The 25,123-nt window shown below is 37.7% G+C and overlaps 1 protein-coding gene across 3 annotated transcripts in view; it reads right to left on the bottom strand.

Annotated features, from left to right (window-relative positions):
• The window catches only part of TNPO1 (transportin 1), a 50,431-nt gene that overhangs the window by 20,083 nt on the left and 5,225 nt on the right, over positions 1-25,123 (bottom strand). For all 3 annotated transcript variants that reach the window (XM_089494071.1, XM_089494080.1, XM_089494090.1), the window contains exons 2-14: positions 24,403-24,478; positions 21,788-21,937; positions 18,789-18,895; positions 16,298-16,431; positions 15,335-15,416; positions 11,998-12,120; positions 10,853-10,971; positions 7,180-7,240; positions 5,720-5,888; positions 4,763-4,915; positions 4,323-4,548; positions 3,275-3,446; positions 341-427 (exon numbers count right to left, since the gene is read on the bottom strand). In XM_089494071.1, the coding sequence (XP_089350197.1) occupies positions 341-427; positions 3,275-3,446; positions 4,323-4,548; positions 4,763-4,915; positions 5,720-5,888; positions 7,180-7,240; positions 10,853-10,971; positions 11,998-12,120; positions 15,335-15,416; positions 16,298-16,431; positions 18,789-18,895; positions 21,788-21,937; positions 24,403-24,478 (1,659 nt within the window). The remainder of the gene's footprint in view (positions 1-340; positions 428-3,274; positions 3,447-4,322; positions 4,549-4,762; positions 4,916-5,719; positions 5,889-7,179; positions 7,241-10,852; positions 10,972-11,997; positions 12,121-15,334; positions 15,417-16,297; positions 16,432-18,788; positions 18,896-21,787; positions 21,938-24,402; positions 24,479-25,123) is intronic.

The raw sequence follows: 25,123 nt of genomic DNA, 5'->3' as shown, positions 1-25,123 counted from the left end.
CCATCGTCATTTTTTTTAAAAAAAATATCCTGTATGATTTTTAACATCTTTGTCTGATGAAGAAGCCAGTGGAGTTTCAAAAGCTTACATCATGTATTTTTTCAGGAATCGATGGGGGGGGGGGGGGCAGGATGGGACCATTTGACTACCTACTCACTAGTTTCTACAGCCCAATGTTATTCATCTCTATTAAGTAGGGTTTCCTCCCAAGCAAATATACACATGATTGCAGCTTAAAGTCTTGCAATGTAAGATATCCCCACAGAGTTGCTAAAAAGCTATAAAGTTGCACATATGTGAAAGAGAACTACAAAAAGTACTAACAAACAGTGCTGCTTACCTCTAATAAAGGGAAAAGGTCTTTATCTTCATCTTTCAACATGTTCCATTTTTGTATTAGTGGAGGCATAAGCATCTGAATATATTCCTACAGTGAAGAGAATTTATGTAATTAAGCAGTCAATTGAAAAGTCAATTAAATGACACTGAAATAGAAACTTAAGACCATTTTTAATTTTCCATGCTATCAAAATTATGGGACATTATGCCAAAAAAGTGTTTATCATGCATCAGAGTCAAAACACCCTCCAAAGTGCATTTTCAAAGAACATTATGCTATTGGACAACCAATTCATACAATTAAGGATCTAATTCAATTTGGATTCCACTACAAATCTCTGTCCAACTGTATTTGTTTACCAGCATAAATAAAGGCATGTTCTTAGGCATACTTTCCACATTAGAAAGGGGAAATCTGTATTGAAGCTGGGGCAAAAGTAGAGTCTATTCAACAGCTGCATGCCAAAGTCAGTGAGCTGCATTAGATGAATAAATTAACCAGATTATTACTAATACTCAATAAGAGTTATAATTATACCTAAACGTACAGAAAAGCAAGCCTCAGTGAACTTACTGAGACTTATTTCTGAGTAGACACATATACCATTTTTCTCTAAGAGTCATCAGTATCCACAAATATCAGATGATTTTAAGATTATGTGTACAACAAACAAAAAAACATACTGAATATTCAGTTACTGAATATTATGCCATATGATTGTGTACATGTACACCACTGCTTCTACACACTGTAAGACAGAGGTGGAAATGAAGCATATCCTGGCTGTTTTTGTGGTCTGTGCAGTCCAGAGCAATCCACATATATACACACCACAGAAATCAGAAGAACCATGCCTCCTGACAGCACAATTTTAAAAATGATGTGCTTCCCACACAAGCCTCGTTTTTATCAAATATTCAAGGGATGGAGGTGTTACACCAGATTCTTTTTTAAAATTAAAAAAAAAATGAAGGACAGGTGCAGTTTAAAGAAAATACCCCCTACACTTCAGAAGCTGCCCCACTCCTGCTATAAAGGGTATAATAAATGATTCCATTTCTCATTTTGCTGGTCCGTTTCTTCTCCCACTCCTTTTTTGCTAGAAGCCTCACTTACCATGACTAGATATAAGATCGACCTCACATTTACAGCTAATAATGTTAAGCATTTCTATGCATGAATGGCTCCTTGCCAGAGCAGCTTCTACAACGAGAGAGCACCACTGTGCCATCTGGGGCAGCTAATTGCTTCCCACAGCAATATACATGATAGAAAGCTTGAAACAAATTCTCTCCCATGTACATTAGTCATACTGTACTCACAGATGGACACTTTTGAGGGGAAGTTACTTCTGCCTCTAATTTGGAACTGCTGCTAGTGGTAGAGCTCAGCATGCATTTCAAACAGTTTAAAAACCATCACCTGCAATCTCTCAAGCTAGGGCTGTACAAATGACAGCCTGCATGAGGCCCTTCCTCACAAGGCATTTTGCCAACCCCCCATGATAGCTGAATTTAATGCCAATTTTTCCCCATCATGACTGTGCCATCATTGAAAGTGAATTCTTCCAACTTTAGTCCTCCCACCTACCCATTCCTAATGTTCCCTTCAGGGGGAATAGATTGCAAACGGGGTCTTTCAGCTGCTGACATCTTTCTCGCCTCACTAGGGCCCACATAAACTATTCTGTGTGTCAATATGTACCTGATAGTACAAGAAGTCATTACCAGTGCTAGTTCCATATGTGCCTATCTTATTCCACATAAGAAAATGTGAGCGCAAAAGCTCCATGTGCACAGCACTTGCTGGATCAGAAATCATAGGCATAGATTAGTCAATGCCATCTATACCCCTTCCAACGGAAAATACATTTAGTTTCTAGATATTCTTATGAACTAAAGTGTGTATGATGCACTAGTGTGCTGCAGCTCTTTTATGCAATTTCAAAGGAAAAACTGAACCTACTATTCAGATAATTAACTGGTGTTTACAACAACAGGAAATAATCTCCTAACAAGGAACTTGTGTTACCCCATGATAACTCCTGGTTTTACTCTTTGAACAGCTTCACAAGTTATTTCACAATTTCTGAAATGCTCCCCTGTTTTAACAGCACTTTTGACACACAGCATGGAAGCAGAAGGGGCTATTCCAAAAGCAATTTGCCACATGGCAAATAAAAAAATTAAAAGAATTTTGAGGTGTTTCATGGAGAGCCAGCATGGCATAGTGGTTGAGTGTTGGACTGCAATTCTGGAGATGGGTTTGATTTCCAGCTTGGTGATGAAAACCACTGGGTGCCCTTGGGCACGTCACATGCTCTTAGTCTTAGGAAAGACATTGGCAAACCATCATCGAACAAATTTTGTCAAGAAAATCCCATGATAAGGTCACCTTAGGATCACCATAAGTCAAAAATGACTTAAAGGCACACAACAACTACTAACCTAGTTTCATAGTTCTTTTAAAGATTATAGGTTCTGGTGTGACACAGTGGCTCAGAACACAGTGGCTTAGAACTAGAAGCCTACATTTCAAATCCCACCTCAGTCACAACTTTAATGATTTGCCCAAGGCAACCAGTATCACTGCTAAACTTCAGTATCCCCTCTGTAATAGGGAGAATACTATTAACTTACCTTATGTGACAAAATATCACTATTGTTAAGATCGCTAAGTGAAACAGTCTGAGAAAAACAGCTGTGTATTATTATCAAGCTCTGTTTTGTGAACAAAGCAACAGAGACTTCACAATATTTCATAACTGACTTAACACAAAGCAAGTGAAATTCAGATTAATGAAAGATTGATAAGAAGAGTTTGAAGATAACAGGGCAAATTTCTTGCAGTTAAGGAAAGTAAATAATTTCTAGAATATAGTTCTAAAACAGAAACAATTATTTTTATCTAAAATGAAAGGAGAACAATACTTACTGGCTTGTTTAGATGATGACCTACAGAATCTGCTAAAGTTCCTATGGCATCATAAAGAATGAGCAGATTCTTATGCTGGTATTTACTAAATGCGAAGACAAGAGTATCAAGTATATAAGCAAGGTAAGGAACAAGTTCTGTACAAGCCTCCTCTTCTAGAGTAGCAAAGGCACTAAGAGGCAAAAGAAAATGTTAGTCTGCACAATGAAGGAATACACCACTTTCTGTCAAACAAACGGTCAAGTTCTGCAAACAAAGGCCACATTAATCAAAACAATAAGATAACTTTTAAAATGGACTGAAGTTCTCGATTTGAAGGTCTGGTTTTGCCTATTTCAGAGTCTTATTTAAAATACTCTTTACAACAGTTATTATGCTTCTACTTTTAACATCTAACACATTTAAATTTCTGCTACATAATCATCATCAAAGCAAAATCCAGCATGTTTGTATAATTTTTTCCCCTAAAATTTGAAGAGTAGGCCTACCAGTCATAAACAGTGTTTTAACCTCCCAAGTTTCAGAGATGGTAGCAACACTATGTAGAAAGCTATAGTTCGAATAGAAATAAAAATCAGAATTTCCAACTTTCACCACCCACTCCTCTTTTCACCACCCACTCATGTCCCTAATTATACGAATGCTTCTCTGGGTGCAGTTCTTAATATAACACCAATGTCATAACTCATTTGATAACACTTTGCATTCATGCTGTATGCTTTTTTTAAAATTATTTTTATCATTTTCCACATATAACAACATTGCACTGTATACATTGTATGACATTACTGTATGCTTGATAGAAAAATGCAAAGTGAAAAATCTGGTCTAAATTCGAATCTCCCTTTCAAAGCTTCTTAAATTTGTTTATTACAGAAAGCAGGTCATCTAGAACAGAAGAAAAACTTCCATGACTTTCTAGAAATCTATAGTAAAAAAAGAATTGTTCTACAAAAACAAATGGAATATCACAACACAATGGAAAAATGGTTACTTTCCTTATGTACTTTTGAGGGCCACAGCTCATAGTTTTGTGGTTTTGACCTACCTGCAGGCAGCTTCTTGTACTCTTTTGTTGCTATCAAGAATACGCTTTAGCAACTCAGTCATTAATGGCTTCAAGTATGTATCTGGAGGTTGACTAACAACCCAGTGTGCATAGCGGCTAAGAGTCCAGCAAGTAATGGAGCGCACAAGAGCCTTTTTATCAGAGAGGCACTGAATGAGGTGAGGGATTAGCTCGGGAAGATATGGAATCATACCCTGCATGCAACCTGTGAGAACAGAAGACAGATTAGAAAAGCTCAGAAAAATTAAGAGTAATCACATATTCCTTTCTTGTTTATTCATGTCATGGTTTCCCCATACCTCTGTTTTTCCCAAGTAAGCCCCGTGGGGTAGGAGCATGCTGCATTACACAAATAAATATAACTAATATTACGCATTAATTACATAAAACTATAGTTTCTGTTACAAGCATTGGCATACCTTCAGCAATTGCTCCCAGAACTAGGATGCCTGATTCTTTCACCACCCACTCAGGATGAAAGAGCAATTCTTTTAGGAGGGGCAATATGTGTGGCAGCAGTTCATCACGGAATACATTGGCAAGAACATCAAGGGCAGCAGCAGAACATTTTCCTGAAAAAAAAATGCCTTCATGAAAAGCAACTTAGAAAATAAGTGTTCACAATCTTTTTGCCCCTGAGGGCTACAATGTGGCAGTGGGTCAGAGGTTTTAGGCTGGTGTTCTATTTATGGCCAGTTACCAAGGAATAAAAGCAGAGAGAATTTTACAACAAGAACTATAAAACTAAGAGAAATTAAAGTAGTTTACAACCACTTTTTTCTTAAAAAGGCTATAACCATGGTCACAGAACAACTGGTCAGGATATGCCAGTTTGCATACTAAGTTGTGACTGGATGAGGGCATAGCAGAGTGACAGGTGAAGTCCATGATGGTAAGCCTGCACTGGTAATTAGTGATGTAATCAGGCAATTGTGCCAGTGGTTATGATAGCAACTTAGCAAAGTATAATTGCTTTGGGAATCAGCTTGGGTTTTGTTGTTGTTGTTGAGAGAAAGTATTGCTCTCCATGCTGGCCTGGAGCCTGTTGCTCTCCATGTTGCTGAGAAGTATGTTTCCCCCCCTCTTCGCTAGGGAGTTGTAGTACTGCTGGCATGCAGGAAGTTATGCTATGATTTATTTGTGCACTGTGTATATTTGTATTTATCCACATTGCTATATTTTTTGCTTTGCTTATTTTGTTCTACACTCTGCTGAGCAAAGCTCTACTTTTGTTGACATTCCTTCATGGCTCTGTTGTGATCTTTTTCAACACACCCCAACACAACTATTAATAAATTTAACAAGACAGCGGGAAGAGCAGAGGTTCCCATGTAGTATCTACAATTTATAGTATTTTATGTGGGAATTTTACTTACTTAAATTCCAGTCTGAAATAGTGTCATCATCATCCAGCTCATCTTCCTCCTCCTCATCCTCTTCAATGCCATCTTCCTCATGCTGCTGTGCTACTGTTCGTGAACGGTGAAACCGAGGCCTAATATCTTGTTCGCTATCCGGGATTGCCTCGTCTTCTTCAACATCACCCTATTGCCAGAAACCAAACAGCAAGGTCTATGGACAGATGCAATCTATTTCTGTCTCTTGCAGATGTAGTATTTGTTTGCCTATATTATCTTGTGAGTCTACATATCAGTAACAATAATAATAATAATAATAATAATAATAAATTATATTTATAGCCCGCCTCTCCCTGCGGATTGAGGCGGTTTACAACAAACAAAAATAACATTAAAATACAGTATACAATTAAAAGCCATATTTCAAAAAAAAAAAAAAAAAAAACCCTACCCCAACCCACCACATCTATTACACATCCTAAATCTCTGGGGACTGAGTGGAGTAAAACCCTGAATAACACTTATTAATAATATGCAAAGGGATCTTCTAGCACCTTTAAGATTAACTATGTGAAGACTAACTATGTTGTAGCATAAACTTTTGTAGACTTGGCTAATTTGTCAGATGAATGGTAATTTTAGTAAAAATATACTAAACGGAACACTAAAGGAATACATTATCAATGACTTTATTTTAATATCAGAGCCACCCAAGTGTAGAAAGACAGTGCCTGCAGAAGCACATTGAGCCTTCAAAGAAAAAGAACTGGTCAGCAACAAAAATGTAGACTTTGTCCTGAAACAGAAGGCCAAAACGTGTGGCTTCTGCCCACTTCAGGGGTGCGATGTGCAGACAACACATGCCCCCAGATTGGCTGAAAGTTGCTCCACAGCCACCTAAGGCAGCCCAAAGCCAGCCAGAAAGAAGCGGCAAAAAGCTCCTTGCTGGCGACATATTGAGGACCATGGGAGAGACCGGCTTCAGGAGTGTGGCATCTAGTTGCCATGGCCCCAGGAACATCGGGGGGCTGACTGGGGCTGGAGTGGCCAGGTCACTCCAGCTACCAGTCTGCTTCATTCCAACTTTTCTAAAGATATTAAATGGCCACGAAACCAAAGGCAAAACCATAATACTTTGCTGCTTAAAGCAAAGGAAGTGATGGTACCACCTTCCACTCCATGTACAGAGGCCAGACAATGAAAATCTCTTCATCACTACCACCAGTGTAGAGACCTGTATCACACTTGAGGGCAGTAAAATAATTTAAGAGATGACTGGTAGGATCTGTGGCAAGTTTATCTTCCAAGAGATGTAAATGCTAAGGTGGTGGGGAGGGCAGTGGAGGAATGCCTGCGGCTGCTACTATTATCCTCCAACATCTGCTGACTGAGGCAGTTGCCTCACTCTTCTAAGAGCTGTCAATGTAATCCCATGCATGTCTACCAAGAAGAAAATCCCACTGAGTTGTTACACTTACCTTCAGTAGAATAATATCAATTTCTGAGTATTTCATGCCATTTACTAAAACAGGTATCAACCTACAGAAAAAGAACTTAATCAGATTTCTGAGTATCAGCTGCTCAAGGCAAAATTCTATGAGTAGGATTGAAAACTATGGTATATAAACTTTTTTTTAATGTCACTAAAACCAGTACAAGTGTCCAAGAGCACCATGATTAATAGAGTTCGGACTTGAATGGCATCCTAAATAACATATAATCCTGAACCTACACATCAACATAAAAAAAAGTATCTTAAAAAAATGTATAATGTGAAAAATGTGGTATGTGAAAAAAATATTTAAGGAGACATAGACTTCCAAAATATCACTCACTCTAAAGGAACATTTCATTATTTTACTGATTTCAGCTTATTTTCTTAATAATTTGTAGTAAAATATTTTGACACATCCTAAATAAAAAGTATTCAGAATTGGATACAGAACAAAACAATTCAACAATTTAGTATAATACAGTTGAAAGAAGGTTTAAACAATCTAAAACTAATCAAAATAATTTTAAACAGTATATACTATAGGCACTACAGCAAAACTCCATAACCCAGTCACACTATGATCCTTAGGACCCAAAATCTTTGACAAAGAGCCAGTTTTTAACTAAGGGGTGAAACAGACTGCCCCAAAGGGGAGGCATCACACCGCCCCTGTACACCATGGCCCCACTCTGGATTTTTTTCAGCACAAAAAAGTGGCAAAATGCCACTCCTTTTTATGCTGGGAAAAAAAGACGGCTTTTCCACCACCCACAGCTTTGCAGCTCTCCTGCGGCGTGCGGCATCTAAATGGCGCAACACCAGAGTGCTGCAAAGCTGCCTGCTGTGTGGTTGGGCGGATGGCATGATGCCAGCGTCAGAGTCTGCGGCATCTAAATGCAGTGCTCAGACGCTGCCCCCAAGTCAGTGCAAAGGGGCGGTCTGCTTCACCCTAAGTTTAAGAAACTAAAACTGATTTCAATTTTTGTAACATAAAGGTAAAGGTAAAAGTAGTCCCTTGACATTAATGTCTAGTTAGATTGTATGCCATAGGCAGGTTTACTCTTTTATATTTATTGTTTTTATGTACAGCGCTGTGCAAATCTACAGTGCTATTATCAATCAATCAATCAATAATAATAATCATAACTGACTGTAGAGGGCAGTGCTCATCTCCATTTCTAAGCCGAAGAGCCAGCGTTTTCTGAGGACTGTTCTGGTGGTCATGTGGCCAGCATGACTCCACCAAACGCTGTTACATTCCCACTGAGAAGTGGTACCTATTTATCTAATTGCATGTGCATGCTTTCAAACTGCTAGGTTGGCAGAAGCTGGGACTAATGACAGGACCTCACTCCATCATGCAACACCTGGGCCTCAAACTGCCAACCTGCCAATCTTGCAATCAACAGAGTCAACGTCTTAACCACTTGAGCCACTGCATCCATAACATAGCTTGACTTTATTAACTTCTACCCTACCTTCACAAATCCTAAACAAAATGGTGGCCTAAATCATGTTGTTAGTCTTGAGTCAACTAGAGTAGACCCATTCTGTGGACTCATTATTCAAAAACTGATTGACTAGGTCTCTTCTAGCTGGCACTAACCAACAGGATGCCAACTGGTGTAAGCACTTCAGGTACGGCAATGATGCTTTTTTGCCATTTACTTATACAGGTTGAGCATCCTTTATCTTCCGGCAGGCTTTTCCAACTTAGTTACCCTCCCCAGATATAGAGATATTTGTCCCCTCATCTGTCTATTATTCCCTGCCTATGTTTCTGCCTATTTTTTTGTTTAATGTGTTTAATGTTTTTATACTATTACTGTTTAATTCTGTTTTAGTACTGGGAATGGGGGGGGGTAGGTCTAGGGTTTTTTTTTGGTTTTTTTTAACTCTATTGTAATTCGATGTATTTTTATTGTTGTAACCCGCCCGGATTCTTCGTGATTGGGCGAGCTTGAAATAAATCTTTATTATTATTATTATTATTATTATTATTGTTGTTGTTGTTAATGTTTAGGACCTGAATCACTTCAAAGTTGTTGTTGTTTTTCAGATTTAGGAATACACGTCATGTAGTACTGCACATACCTGTACTGTCTTTGGGAGGCTAGAGTGAAGCAAGGCTGGAGAGATGTGGCTGGAAAGAGATGCAAGGATCCATGAAATGACGGGAATCCAAGCACAGTGCTTGGCACAAATCCTCCTGCCATTTTACAGGTTATCACATCTCTCTCCAGCTAGGTCTCTTGTCAGTCTTGTGTCCCTCTACAGCCTCCCAAATACAGTATGTATTATGCTATTTGTTTATTCCAAAATACAAACTATTCCAAAATCGAAGTGCTGAAGCACTCAACAAGTTTATGATTTTTGGAGCATTTTGGATTTCAGATTTCCAGATAAGAGATGCTCAGTCTCTGTGTTTAACATCTTTCATTTTCTTCCAAACATCTCAAATTCCTGCACAGTTCTATGATTTTTAATATCATACCCTTAATATCAACTGGTATTTCATCCCATACCAAAGCCTAAAATATATAGTCTTGCTCCCATATTGATTACTGAAGTTTAAAACAGCTTCAACACCATTTCCTCTTCATCCTTTAACACACATATAATGTCTAGGAGGTATGTTGAGGATTCTGAAGCCTTGTTTCCACCTTCCCCATTGCCATTCCCTTCTCCTTTTGTGTCTTGTCTCTTTAGATTGTAAGCCTGAGGGCAGGGAAATGTCTAATTAACAATTTGTAAGCTGCTCTGATAGCCTTTTGGCTGAAGAGTGGGGTATAAATATTATTATTATTATTATTATTATTATTATTATTATTATTATTATTAGATTATCAGCTACTTAACCACAGTAGGAAGACATATCATTGCAGTGTTTCTAAAACAGTTGTTTAGCAGATCACTTGCCACTTCAAATATTCTGGAAGGTGGAAGCTTCTGCTTCCAACATATAAAGACTTTGGAATAAGAGAATGCATTCTCCCATATAAATGTACCTGGCCTCTGTAAATCATCACCAGAGGCCTTCCTAGATTAGCTGCATCCTGCAGATAGCTGGATTATCACATCTACAAAGAGTGTTTTCCCTGCTGTCACTCTTTCTAGCATACATGACTCAAGAAATAAAACATGCAGCAACTTTGTTAGTTTAGGCACATGTTGAAAGCTTGTTTTATTTATTTACTTTAGCATTCAATAATATATGATGCTGGAAAAGTTTTTTTTAAGTTTTTAGTTTGTAGCCACTTATTATATCATATAGTTTTCCCATGATTTAAGTGATAATTAATTATGTTATATTTGGAAGGCACATACAACATACACAATGCCTAGATATACATGAATGGCAATACAGAATTACTGTTAAATTAAATAAATACATTCCAAGAATAAAAAAAATGTATCAGTGCCTGAGTAAACAGATGTTTCCATATCTTTTTTGCTCAGTGACTCACAAAGGTACTTTCACCTAAGCTGATGCCAAAGAATAGAACCAAGCAAAGAGAAATACACACACACACACACAGAGAGAGAACAATTTGTCCATATCCACAAAATGCACAGAATTTAAAAAACCTACTGAGATCAAAATGCATATAAATACTAAGTAAGCTAACAAAATATTATGAGGAAAACTAGCTTACTTGGTAAGATGCCGACATAATACATCTTTACAAATTGGCTGTTCAGCCAATGTCAGCCAAAACTCACATGCCTCCAAAGCTACATTTTCATCTTGGTCTTGTGTCCTCTGTAGCATATACTACACACAAAGGAAGCAGAGAAGTATAGATGTTAGTTTATTTGTAAATATATCTAGTTAAAACAACTGAACATAATTCTACCAGAGGGGGTTGCTTACAAAAAGTTATTTTCACATTACAGGTTACAACCACATATTAGATACTGCTACTCTGGATTCTAGTCACTGCAAGGGATAGCTAAGCATGAACATTACCATTAATTCTTTTCACTTGATACTTTAATTGTCGTAGCAGGTGAGTAATTGGATATTCAAGCTTAGATCTTCCAAACAGCTAACTATGGTCATTCTGTCAAGAAAAAGTCCTCTCCTAAAATGCTTCTACTTCACCTATATTCAAATTTCCCCTGCCTTTCAATTTAATCAGTAAACACTCTACATATCTGAACTGACTGTGGTAATCTCTAAATATGTTGCGTCAAGGTATCACTTTACAGACTGCTTCACTGCCACCTAACACTGTATTTGCAATGTTGGAAAGTGGCATGCTTGATCTGGGATTGGTTCACACATCAAACAGCCATTCATTTTCTCTATGTCATCTCCAGTGGCTAGATATAGTACTGCTGTCACTGCAAAATGTTTGCTGGTCACTGCAAGCTGCAGTTCATGAGTTTTCTCCATGTGATCCTTTATGCAGGAAGGACTGCATAGAGAAAATATATAATGTGTGAACCAGCACTTAGTATTCTATTGCTATTTTGACTTCTTCCTGCTCCTAAGTCTCTATGCAGATGATGGTAAATGGATCAGCAGCAGCCCAAAAAGGAACAGAATATTTAAAATAATACTGAACAATGTACTCAGGTTCAAAAGAGAAATCAACCATGTTCAATCTATTGTAGAAAGACACAACTGCTGACTTTTAAAAAAATCTTTCATATTTGATGCATTTTTGTGTGCTGAAACACACACTCAAGCAAACATATTCTGAATTTCACCAATCTAGTCCTTTTCTTCTAAGTATTATAAAAATCTGTGTTATATAAACATCTCAGTTTAAACAAAATACCAAGGATAAATTACCTCAACAATACTAATCATATGAGGAAGCAAGCGGTCCATTCGAACTTCAAGCAACATCACCAGAGCCCGACATACATTTTTACGTACTTCAGGCTCCTCATCACCAGCTAATGCAAACAGATTCTGTTGAAAGTAAACAGTTACTGTAAACAGGAAATAAACAAATTGCTTCCTGAATCTATTAGGTTAAAAAGGGGACTTTTTGCATTTATTAAAAAGTGGTGTTTTCCCTATCAGCTCACACTATTTGGAAGTTTAAAAAATGGCCTAAGTGTTCAGTTTTTACAACCATTATATTCCAAGTATGTTGATTTATTGTGAGATTTAATTCAGAACAGTACACATTTTATTGTGTTATATAAAACAAAGAAAGTTTGCTTTTGGCAAAAACATCTGTCACACAGAGAAAGCATTTGTCAACTCACATAGACATACTTTTATTGGACAACCTGGTAGTTTAAGCAGGAGGCTATTCATGCTAATACTGTGTCCTTTTATCTACAAACTATTGTAAAGCAAAAGCAGTGTAACTCTAAAACTGAAAAATCAGATTGGGGGGGAGGGGGAAGAGATGCTGGGCCTTTATATCTGCTGGCACAGTTTCAAAGTTCCTGGTTAATTATTACCATAGCTCTTTTTCAGTATCTAGTGTGTGGATTTTTTATTATTATTGTTCAAGTGTTTACCGCCATTTTTCTGCAAACTGCCTAACTATAGTTTCACAAACATACTACAAAAAACTATATGTCAGCAGGGCAAGTATTTATAATATGACTCAGTCCTTATTAATGCCTGAGTTTTAATAACAACAACAACAACAACAACAACAACATCAACAACAACAACATTTATAGCCCGCCTCTGCCCGGAGGATCGGGGCAAGTTACAACCAAAAATAAAACATAGTAAGAATAACCACACAATCCCTAATCCACAATTTAAGCATAAAAATCAATTATTAAAATTGCAATAAAAATTACAATAAAATTTAATCCCCGTTGCAATGAGGCGGTTTAAGGGAGAGTCAAGAAGGCATAGTTGTGGGACAATGGAGAGGGCCCATGTATTAGTCTGGGAATCCCTGCCGGAAGAGATCTGTTTTGATGGCTTTTTTAAAGGCCTCAAGAGATGTTATGTGACGGATCTCCTCCAGTAGGTCATTCCAAAGTTTTAACTGCATCTCAAAGTAATGTACATTTTGTCAGGATAAAGAAAACAAACCACTACTACAAGAATAAGGACACTCTTGCACCTGATACTGACAGCTTGCAGTTTTTCTGAAACAAGAAAAACCTTTCAAAAATTAGAAGCATGGTACCACAATACAAGCCCACACGTATGGGACAGATTGATACAGTCCCCATACCTACTTGGGGGGAAACTGATACAGATGCCATACCTACTGGGGGGGAGAGATTGATACATTTGCCATGCCTACCTGGTGGGGGGAAATCTATCTCAACTGACTGCAGTCAGGAATCCAGAATAGTTCTGTTTTCTTCCCAATGTAACAATTTCTTTAGGTTGATAGTACTGTAAAGGTAGCAAAACGATGCCTACTTTTTTCCAGGCATTCAAGAGCTGCTCGTTTTTGTGCTCAAACACATGTTACCATAATTTATACTAAACTGAGCAACAGCTTTCCAACTGAGTGACTGGAGAATGGAATAAAGAGGAAGTCATAGCAGGCAGGAAAGATGTTCCATTGCAGATATGTTAAAGGAGAATTACAGTTATCATCAACATATCTTCTTCTATATCAGGGGTGGATAACTGCAAACAGAGCAGGAGCTATTTTACCTTCTTGTGCCTGTCCGGTGGGCCACAACAGAACATTTCTGCATGCCTGAAGTGACATGATGTCACTTCTGGCTGTCTTTCAAGCCAATCTTTAGGCAATTTTTCTCTTTTTCTGTATGAGGATTGGTAAATCCTGTCATGTTTAATGTCAATGTCAATTCTGATGAAGTCAGATGCCCAGATGAATAAGAAGATGTAATACAGTGCTCATGTATACGTATGTTATATTTGGCTACTGGGATATTCTGGTTATTCATGTTCACTAGTAATAGCATCATGGTCCTGTGATAAACAAGTTCAATTATACAACTTACAGAGACTTAGGGCCCATACAGACAGGCCAAAATAAAGCTGCTTTGGGTCACTTTGGAAGTATGCTGTTTAAATGACATGTGCATCTTAAAAGGCCAGAAGTGGCGCCAAAGCTGCGCTCTGTTCCTTAGGACTGGAGCATGGATTTGGCGCAGCTTCTGGCCTCTTAGGATGAATGCATCATTTAAACAGCATACCTCCAAAGTGACCTGAAGAAGTTTTATTTTGGCCTGTCTGTACGGGCCCTTTGTTTGGTTGTTAGTATCACATGGGGTAAGATGTTTGGTTATATGTGAAACCAAGTTATGTATATATGTTTGGCTTCATATGTTAAATGGTATATTGTTTATTTGCTTCATGGATGGTTATTAAAATTGCTGTTTAATAAGGGGGAAAGGGCTGAGACTGGCACTGAAAAGTACCAAGACAGTTGGAATGCCAGCTGCGTGTGTGGGAGGAATGTTTCTACTGAATTTTATCTCTTAGCTTTAGCCAATAGTGAGAAGAGATGGCAAACACCTGGTAATATTGAAAGTGGCTTTCATGTTATGGGAGTGGGATAATTAGCCTTAGCCCACCAAATTTATGGGGAGGAGCAAGAAACCTTTTTCTGCTGTATGTGGGAGTTGGTACCCAGTTGTCCAAGACATTTTCCTGGTAACATCTCTGCAACTTTAGAAATAAAGCCTTCCTGTTTAATTTACAGAGAACCTATTTACTGATTTGACAGAAAGCTCACATAGTTCTTGACATTTTGTCTGTTTTGGGGGAGGTTTAGAGAACTGTTGTTATTTTATGAGGTTTTCTGCATGCAGTATCTGGGGACAGGAAGTCATGGGGAGGGAATCTTGTATGTATCAGAGGGTCTGGGGGGATGGTCCCAAGGGCCACACATAGCCTGTGGGATGTACTTTGCCCATCCCTGTTCTATATAAAAACAGCTATTCTTTAGAGCTCTATGGTCTACAATGGTTTAACACACTAAGAAGCTTTTCAGCTCCACCACTTCCATTAACATCCTTCTTTTGGTGGTGGTGGTGGGGGGGGGAGTGATTTACAAGGATGGACCAGCTTCCACAATAAATATAATTAGTTTAGCCATCAGTTTAAAGACACAGACTCAGCAAAAGTGGGTGAGGGGTGCTCACAGTTATTTGCAAGAGAAATTTTGTAATCCCTCTATCTTAACACACAGATATTGAACAATGAAAAGTGAGCCACTTACCTCAATAAATGCATCTATGTGCAACATAAGGGCTTGAGTTCGACTAATGATAAACTGATTAACGCAAGCAACTGCATGGGACCTACAAAAGGTAACATTTCTCTTTAAAAATTCAGGTATCAAGTATTAAAAAAAAATCAAAACAGAAACTGCATTTCCCATTTCTTAGAATCAAAGCAGATTGTATTCCTAATCGTAAAAGAAGCAGTATCTTACTGTTTCTTACTATGAATCCAATATGTGCAAAGTATGTCAAGAAAAGACTCCAACAAAATACTCAAGTGTGAGAAACATTGTGCCTTGACTTCAAAGCTACATCTTGAAATTTAGTCACTAAAGCATCATACTGATTTAAATAAGCAGCTCCATGAGTTGATATTGTAGTTACTAAACATAATCAGCAATTCGTTTGGAATCTGGCAATTTAATTTTGAGTCACAACTCTGAAGTCAAGGTTGTTCCCAAAGATTCCCCATCCAAGATGTGGTTCACTGAGAAGCGTGGGGCACCATGCTTGCGAGTGACTGTTTTCATCCAAACTCAAGCAAGATAATATGGAAAAATTCAACTGGTTGACTGACAATATTCAGAAAAGACACAATTTACCTTTCAGATGAGTCCACAACAATGCACATATTCTATTTAATAATCAACTGATTAAACAGCAAAATCTACTGGTGTTTCCAATTTACAAATGCTTCCCTGCCTAGAGTCCAGGTAAAAAACAATGGCTGTGAAAGACAATGTATTCCATATTAGAGTGCCTGAAAGGAACTTTACGTAAGGCAAAGGCTAATGCTTCAGTGCTTCAGGAACCAGACAAGATCCAGTTAGCTTAGTTAAATAAAATATTTAGCTGGACCTGGCATTCAAGTTAACCCTTTTAAAAAATGCCTTGCTATAAAATCTTACCGACTCAAGCAGCTGAAATTGTGTGAACACATGAGGAAGAATGATGCTTACCTTATTTTTGGACTGCTATGCTTGAAGAACTGCAAAAACTTCGGGATCATGATATTGAGTGGTCGGTCTAACGCATCACTGTCTAAAATTTCAGCAGAATCTTCACAAATTTTCTGAAGAGCTCCAAATGCACCCTACCAAGTAAATTCATGTTTTGCTCTTTTTCAGAAACTTCAAGTGAATAGTCAAACACACTACTATTTTGAAAATCCTTATCTACTTATGTCAGTGACAGCTGTACCAAAATATATCTGCTAGCATACTGAAGCAGGTGAAGAAAGGGGCACATTATGTCCTTGCAAAAAACAAAAACCCAACCTACAGTTCTACCAATGCAAGCGGAGAGATGATATAAGATTCACAGTAAAACCTAAGGGAGTCTTCCCTCAAGTCCTGTATAAATTCATTGGGAAAATGTTTTTTGTTTTGTTTTGTTTAATGGGAAAGAACTGTTTAAGGGGTGCAAAGTGATTTTGTGGCACCTTTGAGATTAACTGTGCAACCAAGTCTACAAAAGCTGATGCTGCAACTTCTTTTGCACTGTTAGTCTCAAAGTGCTATAAGATCCCTTTGTATCCTGATATTCCAGACCAACAGGGAGGTCTGTTTAATGGGAGCTCTTCTGCCACTGAAACAGTTGTAGGAAAACACAACTTTCTTCTTTCTGGAGGCCAACACTGTCACTTCTAAGAGTTCCCATACCACCAGCAGTAGAAATCCGTTTGGAGACTGCTTTATCACCACTAAGATAGAAATACATGGTTTTCACTATAATGTGTTCCTCTGTTATAGGAAAGGAATCCAGACACAAGCAGCACTTTTAAAATTAGCTCTATTTATTTTAAGATGAAGCATGGTATAATTTTTATCTTATTGTCTATCAAGTTGAATAGACAATTTAAGCAGTTTTTAACAGTTTTACTATTCCAGTGGGGGGGAAAACTCTTTTAAAAAAATGAGGTAACAGATAGTTTGACAATATTGTATTTGAAAGAGTCACAATCACACATGTTTAAGTAATGACAGTCTAACTGTAATTTAATTTTGAATATCAAGACAGACTTCTGATTGTCCCCAGGCCCCTGAGAAAAATACATCAGTGAGTTAAAATAAATGTAACCCTTTAGAAAATACAGTCTTTCCTCTGCTCTTGCAGTTTTGAAACTCGCGTCCCTTGCTTATGTGCAAGGGATGAACGGAGAGGGCATGTGCCTGAGGCACGTGTCTGCACACACCCACAGCCGCGTGCCTATCTATATTCAAGCCAATGGGAGTTGAATATAAGTAAAACTCCATTTTCATGAGGGGGTCTGGAACAGATCCCCTGCGAAAAAGGAGGGATGACTGTACCGACATTTTTGTTCTAATCTTTGGGATGTCCCTACATTGTTCTTACACTCAAAATATTAGATAAATGGAATTCAGTATATAAAATTACACAAACACGAGAAAAGACATTTGGATACTTGAGAAACATTACTGTATATACCCACAGAATCATAGATGTACAAATCTAGAAATGTTAGTCAAAAAAATTACCCCAAAAACCTGGGTTGACTTCTCCATGGGTCAATCTAAGTACTGTACTTTAACTCTTATCCAAAAAGCAACAACCAAATTCTTTGAGAAGAGTGGTGAAAGGGGACAACTTAGTTTGTCCTGGGAACACCCAAACGAAGCACTGACCTCCTCTATTCTCTCTGCTGTGGCATCATTTCTGACCATTTTGAATGCCTGGTAGGAAAATGGTGGCAAAAATGGCTCTTTGGTGCTTACCCTCAAAGAAGCACTAAAAAGAATCGGGCTTTGAAGGATTTAAATAAGACATTTGTGTATTTTTGTCAGTTTTGCTGGGTTAAAATTAGTTAAAGTTTTCACATTAAAGTTAATGGTTGTAACCACTGCTTAGTTGCCATTTTCTTTGTCTTTTCATCATTTTCAACATGCCTGTGTTTTCTTAGCCCATCTGTGCCTGGTAGCCTCCCCCAAAAGTTGCATAGTTATAATTTATAAGAATTCTCTCCTCAGCCATTCAGCCTTTAGGGTAAACACAAAGGTTATGTTGGTCAGAATTTTGTAAGTTCTTTGGCACTGTTTTGCTTTGCTTTATCCTTTACATTCTTTGTTACATGTCCACTTCAACATATCCATGCGTCAAATGAGAATCCATAATTCTAGCCCCCAAACCTGCCCTCAACTTATACATCAGACCAACTTATAGTTAAGTATATATGGTATATGATTCCAATAGTTTACACTTCTTTCACTAGAAACTGTCATTCTTATGGACAAGAAATCCAACATGAATGAATTTGGGAGGTTGGGATCATTTAAATAATCATGAAGGGAAAGATTATACCCCCAAAAGGTAAACATAATAGATCACTGCAACTTTTAGAACCAAAAACTAAGAAAAACATTAGTTTAGAACACCATTTTAATTAAGTTTAAAATTCAGTTACCGAACAGATATGATGGAGAAACAACGTACCTCACAAGTATTGTAGTCCTCAGAATCTAGCAGGCTACAAAGCTTTGGTAAGAGTTCTGGCCAATTCTGCAGTTCTCCTTTTGAGGCAATAGTTGTAATCAAGATACCTTGGATTTGTTGGGAACGATAAAAAAAAAATTATATACTTGCCAAACTGGAGTTGGTCTGACAGCAATTTTCTGTTTTACAAATTTAAAAGATGAGTTATAACAGAAACAAGATGGGGAAAATTACAAAATATTCTTCATTAGATGATTAGATATTACATAGATATTACCTTTTACAGAAAGATTTGATACAGAAAGGTGGACCTACAGATTTGGCACAAAAAGTATTAAGAATTTCCTTTCATTTAGATTCACACTTATTCCAAAGCAAGTGATGAAAGCAACTCTGACATCTCTGGAAAATCAAGAGTATATGCAGTTTGATCTCCACTATCAGAGCAGGCACACAGGGCAGTACTGTAGAAGAAAGAGGAATCTACATGGTGGTAATGGCAGCAGGTGCATCTGACACTTTTGTATTGGGCACAGGTAGGTAACAGCGGCACATCAGCTTCCAGTATTCCTGACCACTGAGCTATAGTGACAAGAACTAAAGTCTACAAATATTTGATGAACTGAAGGCTGCAATCCCCTCATCAGAGGAAACAACATTTATGTCTCTGTATTAGCTGCAACCATTATGGAAGAAATTAACTCTTGGAGACCAGTCTTCTTCACCCAGATGAAAGATTAAATGCACAGGTTGGGGAGAGGGATTTAACCATTTTAACCATGGCCTCTTTCCAGCACCTTCAGGATTGCAGAGTAGAAAGAAATGATCCTGAAGCAGGGAATCACATTTTAAGCAACACTAAACATTCCTCCTCACCTCCAATTGGGGTCCCTGTTTTATCACTATCATGGCAAATTATCTTGCCTGCTTTCATATTGGGGACAGACAGAGAAGACAAAACTTAGCAACTAGATCCCTGTCATTACTAACAGAGAGGTAGCAAGCATGGCTGCTTTGAGACTTCAGCGCTCACAGCTGCTTTTGGGCTTTCACTGAAGACTTGTCCCTCTGCTCACTGCCCCAGTGATCTGCTCGTGGCATGGAAGGAGCCATCGCTGCTGCTTTCAGCAACCAAACCAGAGTTCCTACTTTTCTGCCACCATTAACAATGTAGATGTAGAGATGGGGGCTGGGATTCTGTGCCAGAAACAACAGGAAACATGGAGCTGCTTCTACATCCTGGGGGTTATACACCTCTGCTGTAATAGTTGCTAAGCTATCCTGTACAGAAACAGAAAGCAATCTAACAGGGACTAGGGCTGACAATATTTTTAAAGTAAAAAATTTAACATTCATTCATACTGTAAAATTACACAAATGTTTGTTTTCTGAAGACTTAACATACACTTGGGAAATATGAGTAGATAACGAATCCCAACAAAAACAAACAAACAAACAACAAAAACCCTCTTTCTATGAAGACTTTACAAGAGGAACTGATTGTGACCCAAAGGCAATGTTACAATCTTATGCACATTTACTTGTGAGTAAGGAACTTACTTCTGATTAAAGATGCTTGGGATAAAGCTATAAGATGTCTACACAAAGTAGTGGTCAACAGGATCAACCTACTAATATAAATAGCTTCTCTTAAACTGTCTATTTGTGGAGCACTGATTCATATAATCCTTCTTTAATATTGTAGTTTATAGATGCAGCCAAAGAAACACTTCTATTTACAAAATGTGGCAGTAACAAAGGAAGTAAAATAAATAATAAAATAATAAAAATATTCATGAACTGAATACTTTCATTATCACATTGGATTTTTACATAATCTTATGTTTTGTTTTCAGAATGTTATATAGAAGCTTGACACTAGTTACTTATCAACATTAGAGGAGGCATTCAGGAGTCAGAACTACTGAAAATTCAATTGTCTTCCAAAAAGTTATTTAAAAATTTCAGGAGTTAGTCAACTGTACTGTATGTTCACTGAATTTAACTGATTTTAAAGTAATTTCTTCACTGAAGTGTATACAACAGGCTGTGGTCCACTCTTCTATTCCACAAGTCAAAATAAGGTCACCATATTGCTCACTCAACTATTTTTTTCATAATAAAGACAAAACAAAAAACAAAAATACCCGCAATCATTTTACAATTACATATATAGTACTCTGTTTTCATTAGTTCTGCAGCCAAAATAAATATAACTCAACTAAAATCTATAATCTACTACAATTTTTAGTTATTATAATACAGTGCGCCCATGTTTTACATGGGCGCATTTTACATGGCTTCCAGCATACTGCGACAAGGAAGGGAGCTGCGTGCTGGAAGGAAACAATGGCGCATGCTCCCGTGGCATGCGCCCTGCACACCACCGCCACGAGCACAGGCTTGAGCATCTGCTTTTTTTATCTTACACAGGGGGGGTCGGGAACGGATCCCCTGCATAAGGGAAGGGCGGACTGTACTTTTTGGTAACGGTTTAGTTGTAAGGCATGATGGAAGAAAAAGAGGAGTGAGAGACTGAGAGGGTGCACCTTGCTAGCACTCAAAAGGGTTGGTTCCAATGGTCTCTGACTACAAAAATTATGGCAGGAAGAAAATAAATGTTCTGGTATGTCAACTTACATGCAAAGCATGGAAGCAGCACAGCTAGTCATGTCTTTGGGAGAAGGCAGAACCAAAAAGGGAAACTTTTTCAGGAAAGACATAAAAATTGTTTCACTTTTGACACCCCCACATCCAAAGAAGAGTTATTCCTTTGCTCTCTGCTCTAAGCCTGCACTTGAGAAAACATATTTTAAAACAGGCATCTTTGAAAAAACCATAACCAGTCAAAATAGAGTGAGCACCTTAAAATATATATATCAATATTAACTCTATAAGCATTAAAGTATTAAACGTAAGAAATATGCCAACATTTGACATAATCGGGAACAACAAGGGGAAAAAGGGATTGCAAATAATTCTAGATATCCATAACTCACCTACGGTGGCTCTGATTAGTGGAGAGGAGTCACCAATATTGTTTAAACACTCGCTTTTAATGAAGTCAGTTACTCCATTAGGAAAATTGTGAAAGTGAGCTTTCACATTATTCTTCAAAATAAGACCACTCAATGACCGTGTAGGTTCATCTGTAACAAGATTTTTTTTTTTTTTAAAAAGAACATTTAGGCAACAATCCTATACAAACATATCTGAGAACAAGTGCTGTCAACTCAGTGAGACTGCTTCTGAGTTAGCCCTGTTAGACATAAGGCTGCACTGTTAAATATTTTTGTAAAAACAAATGCTAAGACCTAGATCATGGCCACATAGCCTAAAAAACGCACAAAAAAGTATGGATACCGGCCATGAAAGCCTTCGACTTCACAAATGCTAAGACCCTACAGAGGCTGTAAACATTGCCAACACTCTGCTATTTTGAATGAAATAACGTATCTGTTATTTATTTATTGCATTTATTTCCCAGTCTGGGACTCAAAGCAGATTACAACATTTAAAATAAACATAGCTAAAAATCTACCTCATACCAAAGATTTAAAATGTAAAAGTTTTAATGAGACCTGATCCTACACTGTGTGTCAAACAATTTCTTGTTTTGAAACACCACCTCTTAAAGAAGAGACCTGTACTGCCAATCTTGTGTCAATATTTACATATGCAGTCACAAACATCACATTTCTTCTGTACTTTAGTGGTTCTCAAACTATGGTCCACCATGTGTTTTGGATTACAACTTCAAGAAGCTCCAGCTAGCTCAGGCTATAGTTAGTGATTCTGGGAGTTGAAGTCCAAAACATGTGGTTGACCAAAGACTGAGAACCACTGCTCTACTTCATAGCTCTCACTAAAAGAACTGACACAATACCTTAAGAATAATGCCACCGAGTACTCAGAATTAATTCAGTCCTAAGTATTTTATGCTTTGAAGATATGGTTCTAAATCATCTACAAAATACAAAAAATACTACAAAAAGCCATTTTCTTTGCATAAAGGAAAGGAATAGCTTTACATTAATGTAGAACTGTAGATGGCTTTACATTAATGTAGAACTGTAGATGCTAAGTTCTATGAAGTACAATACAGTTTAGTTAATAATTACTTTATATATACATAAACAGTATAACGAAGAAGGCTTCAGTGCATAGATTTATTCCCAACCTCCCTTCAAAAGACTATTCAAGCAATCCAATGAAGAAGTCTTCTAACTATATTTTGGAGTTTTGGCATAGGATATTTTAGTTCACCTTTGATCTGCTAAACAATTCTGTGAATTAAGATCAACTTTTTAAATTTTGCTCTCAGAATGTAACCTACTGCTGATCTGGTTATATGTGCCTCAAGAGTATTAAAATATCAAGCTCTGCTGAAAAAATGTTCAAGGCCTGAAAAATAAGACATGGGCTACAATTCTGTACTCATTTACGTTGTTACAAGTCTCAGTGCAGACATGCATACCCAGTAGTTCTGAGTAGAAACACACAGGATAGTGCTCCTACAAATACACAAATAGCAAGGCTGCATACAAAACCCAACCACAAATATGCTTCTTGCTCAAATCTTACTTTCACATGAACCACTGCATTTCTGATTATTCAAATGCCACATTTACTTAAAATCTGAAATGACATAATTTAGCAGGGCTTGTATAGTTATGGATCAAATCTCTGGCCTTTAACAATTCTCAGCAAGGGGCCATACATCAAAAGGAGAATTTATTTTATTAAGAAAGTAGAGCACAATGCATCCTATGCTTTGTCACTGTTAAATTTTAGTCATCAACACTACTAAAAAGGCATACAACATTTAAACAATTAGCCTTAATGACTTCAACAGGAAGAACTGAAAATGTGTAAGATATACAAAGGCTAGAAGAATCACCCATTATGTGCACCCATTCACAGAGGCCTGTTACAGACAGGCCAAAATAAAGCTGCTTCAAGTCACTTTGGAGGTATGGTATTTCAATGATGCATGCGTCCTAAGAGTCCAAAATCCGCACCAAAGCCACGTTATAGACCTAAGGACTGGAGTGCAGCTTTGGTGTGGCTTTTGGACTCTTAGGACTCATGCATCATTGAAATACCATACCTGCAAAGTGACTCGAAGCAGCTTTATTTTGGCCTGTCTGTAACAGGCCAGAGAGGTCCTCTGCTTCTCCCTTCCACAATTGAGAGGTTTTACAGGCATCCCATTTTCATCAATGTTAAGTTAAATACCAACTTTGCCCTTAAATGAAAGTTGATTCTCCATGATATAGTAGCCATGTCAGCCTACATTGAACTTTTATTGGCATCAGCACATTTGCTACTGGCAGTTTCCCCTCTGTCCTTCTCTCTTGGAGACCCTCAAACCTATATTCTGTCTGATGCACTCAAGAGCCCTAGCTAAAACAAATTTACCTGGAAGCCAGCTCCTTTAATTTCAAAGTAGCTTATTGAGACCATAGCATCCAGAAGATATTTGCATGTAATCCAGTCCGATGGCCTAATCTAGCTACAAAAAGTCTTTGTGATTAAAGAACCCAGAAACCTAAAATGTGTCTGTCCAATTCTGCCAGTAAATAATAAAAATGGTATAAAACTAATGACTCACCTTCAGATTTTAGCTTTGTAAGAACAAAGATCAGGTAGTTGTTGAAGTCTGGATACTGATTGAGTTGTTCCAGTTTCTAAAGCAGAGCATTCTGTTAAAGATCATCTCGTGCAAGATGTTAAAAATCTTAGCATACAATTAAAATAAAATTGGAAAGCTAAAATGTTTTAACCACTGTTCAGGAGTAATTAGGGCCACAAATACAATACAGCAAGCTTGTTCAGCACTTATTTCATACAGTCTCACTATCCACCAGTCAACTGGCTGCTGGTAGTATCTGCTCACAACGAACATGGGACACACAGTAGAAACCTAGGCCAGCACAATATGGGATACATACATGACTCTGTCTCCCATTTTGTCTTAAAGAGCCACCCATGCAACATTGTTCTGTAGACAGGAACTATATTAATATACAAAAGGAGCCATTTATATTCCCTTCTTTGTGAGGGACAGCATATATACAGGCAAGTCAGATTTTTACCAGCTCCAAAGCAAATGGCAGCAAATAAGTTTTCTCCTCGCTGTACTCAGCCTGTAAAACTCAAAATCCTTTAGAAGTTCTGAACCACAAACCTGCATTAACCTTGATCACTGACTGGGGCTGGTGTGTACATCTACAATGTATCAAACTGGGGAATGTCAGACAAGATACAACCTTCTTCAGTCCTTACTGTCAAGATTTACCTGGGGTTTTCTGACTTTTACAGCAATTACTGAA

The sequence above is a fragment of the Sceloporus occidentalis genome, unplaced genomic scaffold (genome assembly GCF_023333645.1).
Source record: "Sceloporus occidentalis isolate IW3139 unplaced genomic scaffold, rSceOcc1.0.p SCAF_1, whole genome shotgun sequence".
Taxonomy (NCBI): Eukaryota; Metazoa; Chordata; class Lepidosauria; order Squamata; family Phrynosomatidae; genus Sceloporus; species Sceloporus occidentalis.
This window is presented reverse-complemented; position numbering and strand designations above follow the sequence as displayed.